Source organism: Mustela nigripes, chromosome 14 (assembly GCF_022355385.1).
Source record: "Mustela nigripes isolate SB6536 chromosome 14, MUSNIG.SB6536, whole genome shotgun sequence".
NCBI lineage: Eukaryota > Metazoa > Chordata > Mammalia > Carnivora > Mustelidae > Mustela > Mustela nigripes.
The window spans coordinates 97,586,539-97,600,230 of record NC_081570.1 but is presented as its reverse complement, the minus strand read 5'-3'; the positions used below and the strand labels follow the sequence as shown (position 1 = coordinate 97,600,230).

Sequence of the window (13,692 nt, the reverse complement as noted above, 5' to 3'; positions counted from 1 at the left end):
TGTGCCCCTGGGGATTATACCAAGTGAATAGGAAAATCATCCTCTCCTAGGAGGGCTGAAGTGGTGGGGTGACAGAAAGAAAACACATTGCCCAAAGATTCCAGATACCTTCAGACCATCTGATTTTAATAATTTAGTTTCACCATAGACTAATCACGTGACACTGGGCCAGTAATCCAATTCCTTTGTGCCTTAGTCTCCACATTCTAAAAGAGAAATGATTTGGTTGCTCATTCGTAGGATTGTGGTGAGGGATAAATGAAACGATACACTGTGGGAAGGGCTTAGCCCAGTTTCTGGACTATTTTGAGAACTGCACCATTAACAATTTGGGGCTGCTGTGATTTGGAGCTCATAAAATTCTGCCTTGACTTTTTTCTCTCCACTGACACTGTCTCTCACAAAGGCAAGCCAGCCTGCTGGCTTTACCTCTCGCTTCAATGTGGGTGATTCCCATATCTGACTTATTTCCCTTCTTCCTAAATCCACATCCACAAGCTCTAATTCTTCATGTCTATGTACCTTTCTTATCCCCTATACTTTCCCAGACTGCCATCGAGCTAGCTCGAAAGCTTAGTCATTTTTCCCTGTTCCCTCTGTCCAGTCTTACACACACAATCAGTCTTCCTCACTTATTCTTTCTTTTTGTTCTAATTCTCTCACAAGACTTTATTGCCAAGCCTCTTAGTCAGGCTGTTAATGGATCATTCTGTTGTAGGCTTGCCCCACACCAGTCTGTCCTATATACTGCCACCAGATTCACCAAAGCTATGGTTTCCTTGTCTTTTCTTTTGATCCATTTTTAGATATGACATAATTCATTTTGAAAATTTATATACTACTGAAGGAAGTGAGGAGACTTCCAAAAAAATGATCAGAAAGGACCATTTCTTTAAAAAAAGATATTGAGAAACATTGCTTTGACTGCCATTTTCTTAAGATTTTCCAGTGGAAATTTTGAAGGTGATTGGATTTGTTCCTTATCCTAATTGTGATGATGGTTTCATGGCTGTGTACATATTTCAAACTTATCAAACCACACACTTTGAAATGTGTAGTTTATTATATGTCAGTAGTACCTCATAAAGTTGTTACTAAAACAAAACCTTCACCGGTTTTCCACTGCCCATCAAATAAAGCCTGACTTTTCAACCTGGTATTAAAATTTCCTCAGGGTCTGTCTCCAACTGCCCTTTCTAGCCTTGTCAGTCAGGATGCTATAGAACCAAGGCTCCCATCAGACTGAGCCACTCAATAGGCCATCCAACTCCCTCTGTTCTTTCTCTCTTTCATAATGCTTTTTCTCAGGCTCTTTGACATATTCAAGGCCTAACTCAAATGCTGCTTCCTCTATGAAGGCTATCCAGATAACCCAAACACAAGATCTTTGCCTCCTCAAAATTTTGTTAGCATAACATTTATGGCCTTACCACATATGGCCTTAAGTTATAGTTATTTGTGTATTTAGTTTCCTTCAAGTATAAAAGAGCCTTGAATGAAGACAATTTGTTGTACACATCTGTAGTGCTTTTCCTCCTCATTCTCTTGCATGTATATAGATCTCATAAGTATTCATTAAATAAACAGACTCAATAAACAATCAAACGAAAGATAAACATCAAGTTTGATTAGATTTTGAACAAGGTGCCAAGCCCAAGAGTTTAAAAAAAAAAAAAGGTAAATTACATCAGTTGAAAATCATCAGTGGACTTTTGCCCTCTGAGGATTGCATTTCTGAAACCGAAGGCAGAGCATGATTTCCTGTGGAATGTGGGGAGGTAACTACGAAGTTCACAGCAGCTGAACTGAAGAGCTTGATGAGGTCTCGGAATCCTGTAGTGACCAGAAGCTATCATGACCAGAAGCTGGGGAGGGGATTTTCCTGCTGTGGATGAGGTAAAAACACAAAGCAAAGCAACAAGCGTCTTGTGTAAGCCTCACCCATGTCCTTTTACAGAAAGGGAACTGGATCTCTTGTGGAGAGGAAGGAGGTCATTTCTTCTCCAGCCACTGCAGCCCTGCAGGGCTCAACTCTTGCCTCATGATGACTGGGCCCCATTCCCTTCCCTAACCCCGCCCCCCCCCCCCCCCCCCCCCCCCGCTGGGCAGCAGCCCTCAGGCAAGTGCTCTTTGCCAGGTTCCTGATGTCCCTGTAGGGAAGGCCCATCTGCTCCTGGCAAAGTGAAAGTGCTGGGCAGGAGACCTGGAGTCATTGTTGCAGTGAGTAAGCAAGTCGGGGTGGGTGTCTTAACAACAGCCAACCACATTACGTAGTGTCCTTGATCACCATAAGATTATTTCATGTGTGCTTAAGACCAGGGTTAAGCACTGAGGGTTACACAGACACATATAGAAGACACTAGCATTACCTTTGATAAACTTAAAACAGCAGCAGGCCACTTAAGTGGTTTTTTAAAAAAATTAACTCTCCTGAATAAACTTATGGGAGACTAGGAACACGTGAAGAAACGAAGAAAACTGCTACGGCTGAATATAAAGATGTAATTCTGGGAAGAGGCCTCCTGAGAGAAGTTTGTTGGTGAGATGGCGTCAGGGGCAGAATTGTTGAAGAGAAGAGTAACCGGGATTTACAGCTTTACTTTTGTCTTGACGAAAATTAGGGGAAAGGCTCGAGAAGTAGCACATGAGGTGGCAGTAGCGTGAGCAAGGCCTGTGGGGGATGTGGCTAGATAGTTTGGGTGGGGACACACAGGGAGGGGCTTGGTAGCAAGTGGAAGAATCTGGATGCGTTCCTCTAGAGCATGGGCAACTACTTCGGGTCTTTGAGCATTAAAGTGGAGTTTTAGTAACATTTATCCAGTCTTGGTTCTAGGAGATGCAAGCACGGAATATAGATGACAGTGCATTGAGATTGCCGCGATTGCTGCAGCAGTCCACGTGTGCAAAAGGGCCTGGAGGTCCACATGGGAATGAAAAAGACTGCATGAATCTACAAGAGGTTGAGGAGAAAGGACAGGCAGGCCTTGGTGACCCAGGGCATGCTCACAAAGAACCCAGTGTCTCACAGATAATACACAGAGCCCATAACAAACCAATGACCCTGTGAAGCAGAGAAAGGCAGGCATAATGAAGAGGAAGCAAAGGTTGGTAAGTGGCTTCCCCAGGGTAGGACAGGCTCCGCAGAGGTAGAGAAGACGTGCTGAGTGTATTTCCCATTAGCTAATAATCACTGTCCTAATAATCTCCCCTGATATTCTCTCCGGTTTAAGGTTTTTGGTTTTTGTTTTGTTTTGTTTTGTTTTTTGTCATCTAATTCCAACCTCCGTGACAATGATGTTTCCCCTTACACTGGCACACTTCCCTCTTGCTGGTGCAGGTGACTGTGGGACAGGCCCTCCTCCCTGCTGTCCTCTTCCTCCTGAACACTCCAGAGAGCCACAGGGGGCAGCAGTGAGGTGTTCCTTCCTCGGTCTTCTTCAGGTGCTCATTCACTTTTACTTTCCACTAGAACTCACCCCTGAGGGTTCTGACAGAGAGTTCATGTGGGTCTTTTACTGCATGGAATTGTTGCGTTCACTCAGGATTTACACCGGACTGGCTTAAATATTTCATCACAAATTCGCAAATTCTTTTAGGTACTTGCCGGTCTTTGCTGTATAAGATATTCCTCCCCTCCCCCAGCTCTTGATCTTCCCGCAAGATATAAATGAGTCATCAGAATCTTTATCAAAAAGCATGATGCCCCTATTGTCTGTAGACACCTGTGAGTATCTGTAGAAGGAAGTGTGAACAATGAAGTAGCAGCTTAGATTTGTTAAAAATAAAACTTATTTTTTTAAGTTTTTTGTTTTCTCCTTCAGTTTTGTTTTTTGCTCGCTTGAGTGGTCTACTCAGGAAATGGTCTTTCAGCTAAGTGGGTTTTTGAGGTTTGGTTATTTCACCATGTTTCTGTCTCTTTTGGTTTTAGAGTGGAACAGACTCCTAAGAGTTGCTGTTCGCTTTAAAAAAAAAAATCTGCAGTTCTGCTAAGACACTATTTTTAGATTCTTATATTTGGGGTAAAAGGGCTACAGAGGGCATCTCAGTGAGTTTCTCTTCACCTCTTATCTGTCTCTATCTTAGCTCTCCCCAAGAAGAGACTGAAGTTAGAGACTGTTCTGAAATATGAGCTTGAGAAAAAGAACATTACCTCTTATTTGATTAGGTCTCTTTTTGTTTATTAATTAGTAAATTTCTGGTTTGGTTGGAAGTGGTTACATTCTAAGGGGACAGAGAGATTATGAAACTCTCTCTCTCTTGTTAAAATGCAGAAAATCATTTTCTTTTTCATATTATGCTTTGGTACTCAGCAAAGGAGCAAGTTACTTTGGAATGTTTTTATTTTGTTTAGTAATTACATCTGCATCTTAGTCCTGAGATGCTTTATTAAGTGGTTAAGGGTTCTTTTCACTATATTCTGGCTTGTTCGATACTGCCTCCCCAGTCCTACTATAATGCTTAGCGTTTAGTGGGCACTAAATAAATTTGTTGAGCCAATTGTTGGATTTTTAAATCTTTTTTGTTGTTAAAAGTGGCATAAGAATTTTAAAAGACTTTTAAAAAGAAAAAGGGGTGCCTGGGTGGCTCAGTGGGTTAAAGCCTCTGCCTGCGGCTCAGGTCCTGAGCCCTGGGATTCAGCCCCACACTGGACTCTCTGCTCGGCAGGGAGCCTGCTTCCTCCTCTCTCTCTCTGCCTGCCTCTCTGCCTCCTTGTGATCTCTGTCTATCAAATAAATTTTTTTTTTCTAAAGTACCCTTGATCCCAGCACTTACACAATTGAGCTTTTTCTGCATCACTTAGTCTTCATCAAACCTCATAACATAGTTTTAAAGGGTTTTAGTTATTGTGAACTTTAGATTTTGTGCTTTTGAAGTCTTCCCCCTGCCATATTTTATATGTCTTAAAATAACCAAATTAAACATCACATTTGTTAGCACAACAAAAAATTCCCCTTTAATGCTAATTGAAGAAATACTGTCCCACTCTCAACAAGTATTGTTGGAGAACTATGTTTCATTTTAATTTCTTATGTGTCTCAGGATTGCAATTCTCTATTAGCTTCACCTGCCTACAAGTGGGATCCCTCCAACACCCGTTCCTTTCCTGTTGTGGGGCTCAATAAAGTGGAGGCGACTTCACAGTGCTTGGAGTCATGATTTCCTGAAGGGAGTCTGAATAATGCAAAACAGAAAGGATTGCTAATATCTTAAATAGAGGAAGCTCTCATGGCACATTTCCCAGTTTTCTTCAGGATTATTTCAGACTAATTTTGTTAACAATTATTTATGGAACTTCTGTCCTCAGGCAAAGACGATATGCTGATTTTGGGTTGCACTCACTCTGTATGAGACAGTCTTAAGTAGGTTTGTACCCATTGAGGAGAGGATTTATTCAAGCTGAGATGTGGAAGCTTTTTCTAGAACAGCCCGCCTGACAAACAGGGCCAAAATGCCACATGCACAGCATGGCTTCCCGAAGCGATGGCCTTTTCCAAGGCACCAGTTGGGAGGGTAGAATGTCTTCTCTAGACTCAGCTCATGCTTTCCGCCCTGAAAGTTACACTGTTGCCAGCAAGGTGGGTGATTTTACTCTTTTTCTGTTCCTTATAGTTAACTAGCATTGCATAAGGAGACATTGTGCCAACTTCCTGGTCCTCATGGGGGCCACTGTGCTCCTGGATCCCATATAGATCAACACTCAGTCCTGAAATCAACAATACTTCCCTTAAGCAATTCAGCACTTCCCCAGCCCTGGGAGAGATACAGGCTGTCAGAAGCAGCTGACTTTGTTTCATCCAAAAGAGAGTTTGAGGTCTATATGGCATACTTAAAATTTCTTTTTTTTTTTTTTTTAAGATTTATTTATTTATTTATTTGACAGAGAGATCACAAGTAGACAGAGAGGCAGGCAGAGAGAGAGAGAAGCAGGCTCCCTGCCGAGCAGAGAGCCCGACATGGGACTCGATCCCAGGACCCCGAGATCATGACCCGAGCCGAAGGCAGCGGCTTAACCCACTGAGCCACCCAGGCGCCCCCATACTTAAAATTTCTGAACAAAAATGCCTTCTCTGATGAACAGAAATTTCCCACCGATCACATGGACAAGGCACTTTGGGGAGAGTAGCACAGGCAGAAGATGTCTTAACTCCAAACAGTGTCTGTCTCGCTTTCTGGCCCTAGCTGAACTTGGCTGAGTTCATTTGGGACACGAGGAAACAGAAGGTATCAACAGGGCCCTTGTGTTCACTGAAGAAATGGGGAGAAGCAGATCCGATCCGTGAGACCTGGCACACTGCCTTTTCTCTAGGAAACAAGAAAAAAGGTGAATCTCGCTTAAAAGGGATAGAGTGGAACAGTCTCAGAGCTAAGCAGACCACGTGTGATGCTCTGGTTAGCCTCTTGTTTGTTGCAACTCAAGTTGTAACCGGGTTCCTTCCTTGAGAAGGAAGGCGCTAGGGCCCTGGAGTGATGATGGCTTTGTTGTGTGACCACAGAAGCTGGTTGCGCACTAATTTCCTCTAGGGCTTGTGATGAAGTCAGTTAACCACAGCCTTCAACATGCTCTGCTCCAGCAGCAGCCCTGGCTCCTTGGTGGTATCTTGGCCATGACATACATATGACATGCCCTCCCTTCACCCACTGGCAGACCGTTTCTCTTGTCCTGCAGCATGGACCAAAGGGAAATTCTGCACAGATTCCTGGAGGAGGCCCAAAGCAAGAAAACTGACAAAGAGGAGTTTGCCGGTGAATTTCTGGTGAGTCCTACATGTGACACTCTCAGGGGAGTTACACAGACTGTTTAGCTGATGAGGATGGTTCAACTCTCCTAGACCAAATTGCTCCTCGGAGAGAACGTGTATATCAGACCGTGCAGGCCAAGAAGGGAGAAAGGCAACCGAAAACTCCAACTTTCCGACAAGTTTTTTTTTTTTTTTTTCAAGATTTTAATTTATTTATTTGTCAGAGAGAGAGAGGGAGGGGGAGCAGCAGACAGAGGGAGAAGAAGGCTTCCCGCTGAGCAGGGAGCCCAATATGGGACTCAATCCCAGGACCCTGAGCCAAAGGCAGACACTTAACTCACTGAGCCACCTAGATGTCCCAAACTGCAACTTTTCTTTCTTTGTTGCTTTTGTTTTTGTTTAAAGACTCCCTTCCTTTTTTTTTTAAAGATTTCACCCATTTACTTATATATAGAGAGAGAGACACTGCGAGAGAGGGAACACAAGCAGGGGGAGTGGGAGAGGGAGAAGCAGGCTTCCCACTGAACAGGGAGTCCCATGCGGGGCTCGATCCCAGCACTCTGGGACCATGACCTGAGCTGAAGGCAGACGCTTAACAGACTGAGCCACCCAGGCGCCCCCCAAACTTCAGCTTTTCTAAGTGGCTTGTGTGTTTTATGTATTATCTCCAAAATACTGTTTTAAATATTGTGTTTGCTAGTTCTTGGAGTTGGACTAGGATTCCTACGGAAGGCCTACATAATTCCAGGTTTATAAATACTCAACATTAATCGAACATCTGGAGTTCCTAGGTATCTGAGCTGTGCCTTATGCCTCAAATGACGACTTTTAATTAATATTAAGAGGAAAGAAACCAAGATGAACTTTTCACGGAACATTATGTGTTAGCCTCCCCATAGAATCCCGCTGGGATGACAAGGGCTCCTGCGCCCTGAAACTACTGGCTGCCATATTTCTTTATTTCTTCTTTTATTTTTCTGGTGTATTTTCTCAAAAGGAAAAATGAGAACCTGTGTTTTTTGCAATAACAGGGTTTCCTTAAGCTTCTTTTGCTTGGAGGGGTGGAACGGCTGGGATGAGGACTAGAGACAAGTGAGGGGCATGGAGACAAACACGAGTGCCAAGGAGAGTGAGGCTGACTAGATCTGGTCATCCAGGGAAGCGCTGCGTCTCTTCTGATGGGACTGTGGTGACTGACCCATCAGCGGCTGGGTAGGCTTCATTCATCCCATAACCTAGCACAGCAGAGGACATGGCATATCTGATAGTACCTATTATGTACTTTGGAATACTTCCAGCTGGTGTTTCAGAGCCCTAAAAGCTTGAGGCCTTGGCTCTTCAGATCCAGAGAAGTAGGAAAAACAAGAGAGTTGAAGCAGAAAACCTGAAATCAAATCATGAGTCTCTCATCAACCGAATTATCAACTCTTTGACGTGTTCCTTCATTTCTCCAAGTCTTTGTTTCCTAACTTCCAAAATGGGAATGATAATTTACATCCTACGGACCCTCACATATTGTCGTGATGATTAAATATCAGCAATAGTTAAATGTGCTCATTCATTCAGGAATATTTATTGAGACCCTCCTGTGTACCAAGTTTAGTTCTAGGCCCTGAGGATACAGCCATGAACAAGACAACACCTCTGTGCTCATGGACCTGACATTCTGATCCCAGAGAGTAGCTGTGAAAACACTCTGTAAAGCTGAGTGATTGGATATTATGACTGAGTGATTATATGTTGTGAGAGAAGCCCTTATACCAACTCAACTTGACTAATATTATTTTGCATTCAATACCCAATTGATCTTCTAATAATACAAACCTGGTCATTTCCCCCTGCTTAAGAACATTGTATAGTTAGTATTTTTTTCAGCTGTCTAAAATTGTGAAACATAATACATTGTTAGAAAATTACAGACAGCATGTATAAATATAATTATAAAGCCACCACCTCCAAGGTCAAGGACTAGAACATCCTCAGACTCCCAGAGACCCCTCTGTATCACTTCTCCAGCAGGTCCCTCACCCCCATTCCTCTCCCCATCCCCACTCCCACCATGTCTTGCCCTGTCCTGCCCAGGGAATAATCACTATCCTGACTTTTATATTAATCACTTCCTTGCTTTTCTAGCTCTTGGTTTTAAGGACCTTGTTTTTGGGTGGTGATTAAGTGGCACCTCACTGTTCACTGACTCATGTCCTCCAGTGGAAAAACAGAGTCTTGCCCTCAGCCCCACCTAAAGGTTCAGCTGAGATACCAGAGACATTCATTTTGGGGGAGTTGGGTGGTGGTGAACAGGGCTCGGTTGCTTGCTTGGACAGGTCAATACTGCCATTAACTTGAAGGGCTTTCCATAGGGTCCTGTCCCCCATCCCATCTTCAACTCTTTGATGTATTCTCCCAGGATTTGATGTTTTTGAGGTTGGAGCACTAATTCTGTGACATGAGGCCACTGCTAGCCTCAATGGTAGGGACTTTGCAGGAATTACAGAAAGCCATCTCTGGTTCCAGGGAGACAATCTGTGTACCCTGCCTCCCGCCAAGTCCGAGGCTTGGATTTCAGTCCCCGGCCCCACCCCCTTGGCTGTGTGTCTGTGCACAGAGCACATGGTGCTGGTATGCTGGCTGAAGCCAATACCATGCAGCTGAGGACTTTTCCTTCGCCGACACTAAATTCAATCACCTTTCTGTAGCGGAAACTGCCATGAAACGAGTGGAAGTTTAGTTCCACTAAACTTGGCTCTTACTAGAGTGGAAACTGCCACGACTATAAGCTTTTCCCGCATTCATTCACGTGTTTACTGAGAACTTACTATGTGCAAAGCATTGTGTTAGATGCTGCAAGATACAATGCCCTGCTTTGGTGGAGCTCATCTCCCAAGATATCAGAGGATGCCATAGACAGGCAGACATTAAACAGCTAATTACACCGGTAAATACTGAATTGTGATAGTCTTGGTGCGGTGTCAAGGAGGCATTGTATTCATTATCTTATTTATTACTCATTTAAAAAAACCAAAACCGTTCTTGTTAATGATCGCTGACCCACAGATGAGAAAACTGAGGCTTTGAGAGGTTAAGTAATTGGCCTAAGCTCACGCCGTTGTTCAGCCCCAGAAGTGAAGCTTAAGCTGGATCTGTCATTTCAGAGTCCGGGAAATGAATCCTTATGCAGTAATGTCTTGGTTCAGCCAGTAACACCGAGTTCCTCAAAGGGTTTTTAGCCTGAGCATAAGACCTCAGTTAGTATAGTTCCTTTTGTCCTTCTCTCTCTTAAAAAAGAGAGAGAGGGAGAGAGAGCCCAGGGTTGGCAGGGAAAGTGGGGGGGAGAGACAGAGAGCGAGGGAGAGAATCTCAAGCAGACTCCCTTCCCCCGCACAGAGCCTGACTTGGGGCTCAATTTCAAGACCCGGAAATCATTGACCTCAGTGGAAATCAAGAGTCCTACCTTAACCGACTGAGCCACGCAGGTACCCCATATTGTTGTTATTCATATAAAACAATATTATTGCAAGTTAAAAGAAAATAAATTCACCGTAGGACCAATATCCCAACAAATACAGTCTACTTGGTGTGGAAATTCTAGTTCTTATCCATTTATATACTGCCTTTTACATTGTTATAATGACAGCATAGATATAATTTTGTATTCTCATATTTTCACTTAATATTATACCCAAATTATCATGTTAATTAAAATCTATATTTATGGCTTTTGATGGAGCATGGTATAAGGAAAGAATAATGCTCATAATAATAGCTAATACTTCCATATTTCTTATAGAAACTGTTCTAAACACCTTTATGTATCAAGTCATTTAATCCATTGAAGAAGGTACTGTACATTTTATAAATGAAGAAACTGAGGCAGAGGTTAATTGACTCGCTCAAGGTTAGAGAGATAGGAAGTGGTAGAACAGAGATTTAAGTTCAGGTAGTCTTGCTTTACCATCTATATTTAAATTGACATCAGTGTCATATAAACCTGAGTTTGGATTTAGGTTCTGCCTATCATTAGCTCCGTGACCTTGAACAAAGTCATTAAAAAGTGGGAATAAATAAATATTCACATTGCAGAATGCTGCGAGAAAATGGAATAAATACATAAAATGCCTGATGTGTGGTAGACACCCAAGTAATTTGATTTTTTCTTTTTCTTGGACATTTAGATTATTTCTAATTTTTCACAATTATTAATAACATGCAATAAATGTGCTCGTCCGCATGGTTTTCGTCTTTTGAATTATATCCTGGGGCTAGTATCATTACCAGGTCAAAAAAGTCTTAGCATCTAATGGGCTAAGTGTTGCCAAATGTGCTTTTCAAAGAGTTTTTCTAACTTGCAAAGTCTGAATGTATCATCTTTTCTACCACCGTGCTAGTCTTAATAACTATACAAGAAATTAAATCTTTTGGACTCCTTACTATATGTTAGGCATTAAGTGGTTTACCATATATAAACTTAATCACTACAACACCCCAAGAGGAAAGCATTATCTTCATTTAAGCCATGAAATGGCAAAGCCAGGACTTGAAACTGGTCTCATATAAAGCCCTTAACCTCTATACTGCATCCTAACATCCTTCCTACTCCCCACCCCCAATTTAGTGTAAAATAGTACTTCATTGTGTTAATTTTATTTATTTGATTTTGAAACCTCAAAAATTATTTTGATTCTTTTCTTTTTTTTTTTTTTTTTAATAATCAAAGTATAGCTGATGTACAGTGTTACTTTAGTTTCAGGTGCACAACATAGAGATTCCACAACTCTATACTCCATGGTTATTTTCAACCCATATTTTCTCATTATAAGTTGTCTGTTCAATGATAACTGACCCATGGAACTGTGTTCCATGCTCTATGCTCAAACACAGTCTCATTTACTTCCCAAAGAATCCCTTACAATACAAAGTCCTACATGGACCAGCCCTCAAGGGCTTTTCCAACTTCCCACAGCATGTTGAGCTTGTCCTTGTCATGCTCTTCTACCACAGGGCCTTTGCACACATGCTGTTCCCTTTCCTTGAATATTCCCTCATACTCCTTTTCACCTAGTTAATACTTCATAATTCTTCAGATCTCAATTTGGCAGGCATATCCTCAGGGAAGCCTTTTTTGACCCCCCAAATCCAACAAATCTCCTATTATACGTTCTTGGTCAGCCACGTCTGTCATTTCTTTTTACATCTCTTTTTTTTTTTTTTGCCCCCAGCATTATTAATGTTTCCATAGGATTTATCACAGTTCAAATTTTACATATTGTGTGATTATTTGATTAACCTCTGCTCTCCTATCAGTCTGAAGTACCACAAAGATAAGGCTCACATTTAGTTGTGCTTATCTTGGTATCTGCAGCCCCTAGCACGTGTCTGGCAAGTCCTAGACACTGAGGGACAATTTGCCTAAGTTCATGCAGTTCATTAAGTGGTAGAACTTGGATCTGAAATAGAGCTATCTAACATTAAGCATGTGCTCTTAGCCCTGACTCTATTGCCCCCAGTTTATACATTGGCTTGAACCTTTTAAACTTGAAGTAATTGTAGAATATAACATGTACACAGAAAAGTGCTTTCAACACACACATGAGGAAAACACACACACACACACACACACACAAGGGGCACCTGGGTGGCTCAGTCGGTGAAGGATCTGACTCTTGATATCAGCTTAGGTTTTGATCTTAGGGTTGTGAGTTCAAGCTCCAATTTGGGCTCCTCTCTGGATATGGAGCCTACTTAAAAATAAATAAATAAAAATAAATAACTATAGACAGGGCCCTTGGGTGGCTCAGTTGGCTAAGCATTTGCCTTCATTCGGCTCAGGTCATGATCCCAGGATCCTGAGATCAAACCCCACATTGGTGTCCCAGCTCAGTAGAGAGCCTGCTTCTCTCTTTCCCTCTACCCCTCCCCCTGCTCGTGCTCATGCTCCCTGTATCTCAAATAAATAAATAAAATCTTTAAAAAAGTAAACAAACACATGCGATTTAGCACTAGGATAAAGCAGGTACCCATATGAGCATTGCTCAGATGGAGGAACAGAACATTGCTCACACCTTATAAATCCCTTGGGTGTCCTTCTGGATCACAGCTACCCCCAAACCCCACTATATTAGAGGTAAATGCTGTCCTGAAATGGTTATGATTTTTATCTGTGAATTGTTTTCTTTATCTTTCTGCATAGTTTTAAGACCTGTATTTATCATTGAACAGTAGAGATTAATTTTACCTATTTTGGAACTATGTAATGCAATCATGCTATGTATTTGTTGTGTGTTTTTTTTTAATGTCTTCTTTTTTTTCACTCTACATCATGTTTATAAAATCCATCCATTTTGTTACATGTAGCTGGGTCTTGATGTTTTTCTAATCATTTTTATGAATCCCATCAGGGTCAAATACATGCAGTTACTGTAGTGTTGTGATCAGAATGCACTGAACAAGGTCATGTGGTATTAACTATTTTGGATTACCACAATCCAGTGTCTTGGCTTTAGTTTTGCTAGTCTAAAAATTCAATTTTGTCAGTATGCTCCGAGTTGATCAGGACTAGGCAAATACATGAGAAATTCACCAGAAACAAGAATGCCAATTTATTAATTTTTCAGGGAGAAAAATCACTGTCAGAATAGGAGTTTGCATGACTAATAGCATATTCAATAGTTTGGAGAAAAACTAACTATAGCCAGAAAGTTGCCTGATGAGCATATTGATTTTGGTGGCCTCAAGTGCAACGGTATGATCACCACCTCCCTGTTGGAACCCTCAGACTGGTGGTGCCACTACTCTTTCCTGGCCAGCACTAGGGACGTCTTGCCTTCAAGGCTAAGGAGGGCTCTCTATTTCCATTAGTGCATTCTTGATCAGACAGATTACAATTTGCAGAAGAATAGGTAATCCCTTTGGCCAATTACTGCAACTGATGGTGGTTTTTATGACATGTACATTT

General features: G+C 42.0%; 1 protein-coding gene across 2 annotated transcripts in view; it reads left to right on the top strand.

Moving 5' to 3' along the window:
- The first annotated feature begins 6,539 nt into the window (after nucleotides 1-6,539).
- Nucleotides 6,540-13,692, top strand: part of PTPN22 (protein tyrosine phosphatase non-receptor type 22) — a 58,315-nt gene continuing 51,162 nt past the window's right edge. For both annotated transcript variants that reach the window (XM_059375789.1, XM_059375788.1), the window contains exon 1: nucleotides 6,540-6,755. In XM_059375789.1, the coding sequence (XP_059231772.1) occupies nucleotides 6,669-6,755 (87 nt within the window). In that variant the 5' untranslated portion in view covers nucleotides 6,540-6,668. The remainder of the gene's footprint in view (nucleotides 6,756-13,692) is intronic.